This window comes from Perognathus longimembris, chromosome 12, assembly GCF_023159225.1.
Source record: "Perognathus longimembris pacificus isolate PPM17 chromosome 12, ASM2315922v1, whole genome shotgun sequence".
Taxonomy (NCBI): domain Eukaryota; kingdom Metazoa; phylum Chordata; class Mammalia; order Rodentia; family Heteromyidae; genus Perognathus; species Perognathus longimembris.
In genome coordinates, this window is record NC_063172.1 from 40,003,909 (window position 1) to 40,009,908 (window position 6,000).

At 39.7% G+C, this 6,000-nt stretch overlaps 1 protein-coding gene across 3 annotated transcripts in view; it reads right to left on the reverse strand.

The window, feature by feature from the left end:
- The window catches only part of Ca13 (carbonic anhydrase 13), a 29,941-nt gene extending 24,192 nt beyond the window's left edge, over positions 1-5,749 (reverse strand). For all 3 annotated transcript variants that reach the window (XM_048359028.1, XM_048359029.1, XM_048359027.1), the window contains exons 1-2: positions 5,606-5,749; positions 722-919 (exon numbers count right to left, since the gene is read on the reverse strand). In XM_048359028.1, the coding sequence (XP_048214985.1) occupies positions 722-919; positions 5,606-5,642 (235 nt within the window). In that variant the 5' untranslated portion in view covers positions 5,643-5,749. The remainder of the gene's footprint in view (positions 1-721; positions 920-5,605) is intronic.
- Between the last annotated feature and the right edge of the window lie 251 nt (positions 5,750-6,000).

A 6,000-nucleotide genomic window follows, 5' to 3' on the forward strand; every position in this document is an offset into this window, starting at 1 on the left:
TTTGTTCAAATTTTTTAATAAAAGGTAAAGTAATATAATATACATGTGTGTATGCATGGTTATATATTGAAATATTATGGAAGAGCATAGCTTTCAGTACATGAGGAATCAGAAGAGGTAGAGACAATTTTTTTACACATTTCTGTGCTGTTTTGGTGATTATGTATATGTACTAATTTTGCAATTAAAATAAGATACTATGATATTAAAAATACTTTTTCTGTTGAAACATGTACTAACCAATATTATAGATTTGCAAATAAATAATTAAAAGTCTGACTACAAAATCCCCCCAAATGGTTACGAATTATTCGTTAATCAAGATGCATTGTATTCACAAACTGGTATGTTAAATTGAAGCACATTGGTACATATACTACAAAAATAATAACAATAATAATTAATAATAAATAAATAATAAAAATAAAATACTACAAAATTTCACAGTGATAAATGCTAAATGAAGTTAGCTGAGACATTTAAAATTTCACTCAACACAGCCTTTTCTAAACTCTCCTTTGTATCCTTCAAAGTAACATTATGTTAATGTATATGATATGTTTATATATGATAGGACATTTCAACTCACAAGAAGAAAAAAATTGCTCTGATTCATCACATTTCAGGTTTAATATAAGCTAAATATGAAAGGTAAGATAAGAGAGTAAAATCAAAGCAGTCAAATGCTCACTCTTAACCTTAACAAATCAATCATTCCAACCTGATTTGTCCTCTGTGTCATCAAAGTCAACGCTGAAGGAATGGCCACTGTTGCTGATGATTTTAGCTGAAGTGGGGTCATACTTGATACTCAGAGGCCGAAGTGAGGAATCATATTTCGCTTCTTTGGTTTTAATCTCAATTGGAGATTGCTGATCACCATCAGCAATGGGGAAAAATTTATTCCAATGAATAGGACCTTAAAGGGGTATGACCCAAAGGAAAAGATGAGTAAGTTCCTTGACTCAAGAAATAGTTGCTACATGTAATTCACTATGTGAAAATACAAACTAATAAAATAACATCTTAATTTTCAGGACCTTAGCCTCTTCAAAACTATTTATTCTTATTTATTTATTTATGGTTTTAAGTCACTTTCAGAATTAAAATAATCCTCATAGACAGAAGAGCATACCCATCCACCAAACTAGACACAACAGTATAATTCATCATTGAAAACAAAAGATTCCATTTCCAATCCAAGAATGTGCTTTCAGTGCTCTAGAGGTCAATGTTGACAGGGCTAGGAGAGTCAAAAAGGCTGAGGAAGCTTAGACACAAAGGATTGCCATTCCCCTTCTGTCTTCCCTCCCCCCTTCCCTTTCTTTAGGCTCACAGGTATCATCTGTGTCACACAGGCCTCAACTCTATTCCCACAAAGTGCAATTGGCAGACCAAGAGCATATGCACATTGTTCACACCAATTAATCCAAATAAAATAGCGGTTCCATGCCAGAAAACTTAATACTATAGATTTTCTGCAGTAGAATCAGGTTGCAATTTATTTCTCTTCTTGTACTTTTCAGGAGTTTATTTTGCAACATAATAATTGAATTCCAGCACAAAGACTTTTCCTTTGTGATCCTCCATGCAGAACAAACATCAAAACTGCATCACATTCACAAGCCAGAATTTTTTTTTTAAGTAAATTGAAGTAAGTTAGTATGCCAACAAGTCTACCATTGTCATTCCCCTGGACCACTCTACTCAAGTTCTGGCTCAAAATCGACAGCAAGGCTGCAGCTCCATGTAAGCTCCTGTTCATTCTACATACCAAGTGACTCACTCTTGTATGAGTGAGTTGGAAGCTGTTATTTTCTCCTCTCTAGTATGTTGCAACTTACATAGCTATGAGCAGGAAAGTGAGGAACATAGTTACTTCACTAACCAGTTCTGCTCCAAAAAATGGGGTTCTAATTTAAAAAGCATAGCATGGCAATCATTAAACAACAGCATGTATTTCATAAATGATGAAATTTGGACTGGGATTTAGGGAAATACAATACTTTACATTTCGTCAGCAGTGTCAGTCTCTAAAAGGAGAAAATTGAATGAAGAAGGGAGAGAATACATTATTCTTTTCACATACACTTCCTTCCTATACAAAAAGCTATACCATGCATACATGACTGCACAGTCAATTTAAAAATGTTTAGACTTCGAAGAAATTTGGCCACCAAAAGTCCTTCGAAATATTATAGAAAAGGCATTGAACTTCCTTTTTCATTAAATTATTGCATTTGCCCTTTCTGAGTACTTTTCTCTTTCTTCCTGCCTTCCCTCCTTTTTCCTTCCTTCTTTCCTTCCTCTCTCTCTTTCTCTCTTTCTCTAGTACCCGGGCTTGAATCAGGACGTGGGTGCTGTCCCTAAGTTTTTTTGCTTAAGGTTAGTGCTCTCCACTTGAGCCACAGCATCACTTTTGGCTTTTTGGTGGTTAACTGAAGATGAGAATCTCATGGACGTTCGTGCCTGGTCTGCCTTCAGAGATGCTCAGACCTCAGCCTCCTGAGTAGGGTTAAAGGTATGAGCCACCAGAGTAAGAGCCTGTCAATCTTGTCCACTTTTTTTTTTTTTTTTTTTTTTGCCAGTCCTGGGGCTTGGACTCAGGGACTGAGCACTGTCTCTGGTTCTTTTTGCACAAGGCTAGGATTCTACCTCTTGAGTCACAGCGCCACTTTTGGCTTTTTCTGTTTTTATGTGGTGCTGAGGAATCAAACCCAGGGCTTCATGCATGCTTGGAAAGCACTCTATCACTAAGCCACATCCCCCACCCCAATCTTGTCTTCTTTTAATGTGCGAAGTCCTTCTGTTTCACTGTCATCGAGTATGACTTAACTTAATGAGACTCAGATTTCAAATATGCAGTACATGTGTCACAACATGCTCTTGGCTTTGCCACAATCAGCAGAGTCCTCTTTCTCCTCCTAATTCCTATCTTTTACTCTTCTCAATCTTTAATAACCAGAACTGTTTCTAGAAGAGCCAATCAAAAATAAAATAAAAATAAAGCTGCTTTGCTTCCAGATATCCAATGCTTTTAATTGCTTCATTCACTATAATTGGTTCACAACATATAAATTAGTTCACTATAATAGGTTCACTTTCCAGCCTCTTATACTGGCCTCTCTTTTGTAAAGTGTCCAGAATACCCAGCTTCAAATCTATGCAAACGAAGCATTGTGAAGCCTGCATGGATATAGGGTGGCTTCTCAAAACTTTCAGAAACTTGATATGTAGTTTTTTGAGACATCATATTGCCTAATCCAAACCCAAAAGGTGCTCAAAGGTTAGTGGAAGAAATTGAAAATTGCTTGTCAGGCTGAGACTCCTTCAGGGTTCACTTTGTTGATATTCCATTTGATCATGCTTTTATCATGCTGATTAAGGGGAATTTTAAGTTTCCCAAATTTCCCTAATCTTAGCGGCTAGTTTTACCAACATCTAAATAGAAGTAAAATAAAAAGCTATGGAACTTGCCTAGTCAGGAAACAACATATTTCTAACAGAAATTTGCCAACTTTTACTTCAAGGTGTGGTCCTCAGAAAACCAAAAAGTCTACAAGACAGGGATGAACCTAAAATGAGTGTGTGTGTGTGTGTGTGTGTGTGTGTGTGTGTGTGTGTGTGTGTTGGCCCTGGGGCTTGAACTCAGCATTTAGGCACTGTCCTTGAGTTTTTGTGCTCAAGACCAGGGCTATACCACTTGACCCCCACCTCCACTTCCAGCTTTTTGGTGTTTAATTAGAGAGAAGAATCTCATAGACTTTCTTGCTGAGACTGGCTTCAAACCACAATTCTCAGATCTCAGCCTCCTGAGTAGCAAAGATTACAGGTGTGAGCAACCAGCACCAGGCTTCTCAGATGAATTTTTAAAAAGACAATTTCTGAAGATGAGCTTCATTGGTTCCAATATTTTCTAACCTATTAAAGTATAATCAGTTTTTCTTGATTGAAATACCCTTCTTCCTAATTATAGTTCACATACTCTTGGCACCTAATAATTACTAAATTCCAATAATGAAAATGATTCCATCAGACAGGGGACATAAAATGAAATCTGTCTCATGAAGTTTGTTTTTCCAAAACATAAACTATTAATTATCCAATAATATTATGATAATAAGGCTTGGTCAAAAAGAAATCCACCTAAATTACATCTTTCATTATAAAAATTCTAAATTTCATGTGTTGCCATGTTTCAAACTAGTGCAGTAATATGAATAACAAGCTGTGACTAGGAAGGAAATATTGCTGTTTCTGTAAGTTAACTTTCTATAAAATTTTACTCTCCAGATCTCTTCAGTAAATGTATATGACCTCAATTTGACAGTCATCCACGGTAATGTTTTCTTGGTGTTGTCCTGTGATAAAGTTTTTCTTTTAAATTTATGTTAATTATGTTTAAATAGTTGTAGAAAAGGGTTTCAATTCAATACATCTTGATCAGTTTCACCTCTTCCATGATTCACCTTCCATCTCTCCCAACCCCAATCACTCCTTCAAATTTCATAGTTCCATTTTCACATATGTACATTGACTATTATGACTGTATTCGTTCCATTCGACTGATCCTTCCCCTTAAATGTCACCCACTCTCAAATGACACCTGTTTCAGCAGGTATATATGTTGTTAAACTGTTCGTTGGTCAAATGAAGTTACACCATGGGCATCCACCGTTCCCAGTACCATTTCTTAGTTTAACTGTGTGCGCCTTTGCAACTGTATTGAGTAATCTTTAAGCAATCAGCTCAACCTAATCTGCATTTAAGAAAAGTGTTTTCTTGCCTTACTTTAACATGAACAAAAGAGAAGTACATGCTTTTTTACTGTCACCCTCACCAGTAAATACAGTTATAACACTGTTATACCTTCAATAATCCTTTGCTAATCCTCAAACAAGGATGAGCGTGCAGAAGCTCCCCATAATGTGCATGTTCCTTCCTGGCTCAGAAAGGACAGAAAACTTTACCACAAATGTCAAAAGTAATAATTCATAGGCAAACTGCTGTGGGACTATCTTACAATAACAACTCATTAAGAAGTTTTTTTTTTCTTTCAGTATTTTGGTTGCCAAGGAGACAATTTAATCATCGATGTCAGTATGCCAGGTGCTCAGGTTTCATTGTCCTTTCGAAGATGTCCCTAAGATTGTGTGTCTTCTTGGTGAATAGCGAGTCTGAAGGACAGACTATCAACTTGTCCTCGTTTTGCTAAACTATGTCATCTGACTTCTAATCTCCTAGCCTTTGGATGAGAGGTTGTTGGTAAAGTTCTCAGCCTTCCAAGTAAAGGAGACAGCACCGAGAAAAGTTTAGGGGTCTGGGAACCCCCCCCCCCTACTTCCCCGAAAAAACCAGTGTCGATCCTGCCACTACCCACACCTTGGGGTCTGAGCCAGCACGGGACGGAGCCCGCCCGCTGCTTCCTGCACGGGGCCGCTGGGAGTGGTACTCAGTTTCAAGAGGAACCGAAAAGTTTTCCTAGCCAGAGTGAGAGCGGCTGCGCGCAGTCTGCGGGCGCTGGGCGCTGGGCGCCAGGCATGCTGCCCGCCCTCGGCCACCCCCTGCCCAGAGACCTCCCATCCGATCCGTGAAAGACGCTCACCGTTGTGCTCGCCGTATCCCCAGCTGAGCCTCGCCATGTCCCTCGCGGTGGAAGGCCGTGGAAGATGTGTCTGGGGCAGCCGGGGAGGGAGGGAGCTACACCGGCTCGCGGACAGGAGCTAGCCGAGGGCGGGCCCACTGAGAGCTGGGAGCACACTGGGTGCAGCCCCGGAACCCCAGGCCCGGCGCTCCCGACTGAGTCCTCCAGGGGGCAGTGGCGTGTGGGGACGGCACCGAAGTGCGCTTGGGGAGACGGTGGGGAGCTTGACTGAGTGCTGGGTTCTGAGGCCCAGGGCGCCAGCCCTTGATGCCGCTACCTTGCAATCGGGAATGGAAGATCGGGTTAGACAGACAGACAAACACACACACACACACACACACACACACACGCAAGCA